This window comes from Sphaeroforma arctica (genome assembly GCF_001186125.1).
Source record: "Sphaeroforma arctica JP610 unplaced genomic scaffold supercont1.394, whole genome shotgun sequence".
NCBI classification, from domain to species: domain Eukaryota; class Ichthyosporea; order Ichthyophonida; genus Sphaeroforma; species Sphaeroforma arctica.
The window spans coordinates 35,062-36,933 of record NW_014040164.1 but is presented as its reverse complement, the minus strand read 5'-3'; the positions used below and the strand labels follow the sequence as shown (position 1 = coordinate 36,933).

Sequence of the window (1,872 nt, the reverse complement as noted above, 5' to 3'; positions counted from 1 at the left end):
TTCTGAAAAAAGAACAGTATATTTACATATTACATATTTATGTTGTATAATTTAGAAGGCTATGTTTATTTATGTACACAATTGTTTTAAGACCCCCCACACACACACAAGATTTCTCCACTTTCTTTAGGGTTTTATGTTTAGGGTTTAGGAAAATCACCTAAATTCAGAACTGACTTGTCTTTCTCGCGCGCAAATTCAAGTTGATATTAAGAGCGAATAGAAATTCAGAATGCTCTGAGGATGAATAGCTTTCGGAATATGTAAATATTTATTTACCATAACTTTTTTGTTGGCCAGCATCCAAGGTACATATGCTACTATCGCTAACTATTTAGAGAGAGAGGCATGTACTGACAAGTATATAGGTTATATATACTTAGTACTATATGTACGTAGCCCTCCGTAACCCTCACAAGGTTACTGGGCTTATCGGTATACACTCCGTGCTATAGCTGATAGTATCTATCCATAGTGCGACGTATGGCCCTCTCAGAGTCGAAGATGCACAAGGGAGAGTGAGCTCGTCTCTTGACCTCATTTAAAACTCTATCGTACTTCTCTAGTAGAGTTTAATCGCACTTCTATCACATAAAAAAAATCGCATCGGTGTGGAAATAATATTCACGATGGCTCCAGGTCGACGCGCGCCCGATGTGAAGGACCAAATATCCAAACGACGAAGAAAGTATGTTGGGGTATAGTGATCCTTGTGCTGTAACTGTTGTTCTGATTTGCGAAGGTTGTACGTACAACACTTACCCAAGTCTATTACTACAAGCGGTACGTTCTACAACGGATTGCATATGCCTGATAATTATTTCTAATTTTTCTAGCTAGATCGCTAATGTATACCTTGTACCAATCGATCTTGGGTTTCTAGTTGTCTTTCTTACTCGCGTGCCTGCAATTTGGTAGTCTGGTAGTCCAAGACATATCCCATCCTTGTATGTCGCCTGGATGCGTGTGTCATTTTTTCTAGGGTCTACATACGGATTTTTGTATATCATGCTTGCATGTCGCTTGTCTATCTACGGCACTAGAGTTTTAATACCGATCGTACCTCTGCATCGTGCTTGATTGCTATCGTAATACCATCACTGGCTTTTAGTAGTATCTACCGACCAAGATTCATGGCACGTTTCTATGGCATGTCGGGCTGTAAAGTGTTAGTAAAAAAATACTTTGAATTCCGAAATAGTACACGTACATGTGTGTTGCAATGTGATCACACAAGTTAGTGATTCCGAGTTCATGCTAGACTTTCTGCGTTTCTTGTATGGTGCGTTCTGCGAAAGCTCTATACACGGCCAATCAATATATTCTAGCTTGCTAAGTGCAATATAGAACGTACTTATAGCTCGCTGTGCGAGTCCATCGACATCTGCAAGCACCGAATGCAAGATGCAGCGTATACCAGGTAGAATGCTAGGGTGACCAAGAAGGTCTACAAGAACCTACTTTTGAGATGACGATTTCCCTTTAAATGTATCTGACTTTAGTGCATACCAATACAACCCTATCACTTCGTTCTGGTTCTTGATTTGGCAGTTCAGTTCTCGTTCAAGATGTCGTTTGCGTGAGGATTGTTGCATATAATGTCTGAAAGGGCCAAAATATAGAGTTATCTTTTGTTTCGTATCTACAAATTGCAAGAGCACTTCATGTGGTGATACAGCCGTATTGCTTCTCTCTTCTTGATGTACAAAGGTAACAGCTCGTAATATGATTTTAAACTCTATGGCCTCATACGTTTATGGCCAGAACGACATATACTCCATCGAGGTAGTCTGCGGAAAGGAGATTCAATTTTGAATTATACTTTTATCAGATTTTATGTGTGTGCGTGGCTTCCATGTGTTCATCAGAGAT

At 39.7% G+C, this 1,872-nt stretch overlaps 1 protein-coding gene across 1 annotated transcript in view; it reads left to right on the top strand.

Annotated features, from left to right (window-relative positions):
- The first annotated feature begins 609 nt into the window (after nucleotides 1-609).
- Nucleotides 610-1,872, top strand: part of SARC_05867 (hypothetical protein) — a 15,544-nt gene continuing 14,281 nt past the window's right edge. Inside the window, exon 1 of the mRNA XM_014300257.1 lies at nucleotides 610-688. Within this exon, the coding sequence (XP_014155732.1) occupies nucleotides 630-688 (59 nt within the window). The 5' untranslated portion in view covers nucleotides 610-629. The remainder of the gene's footprint in view (nucleotides 689-1,872) is intronic.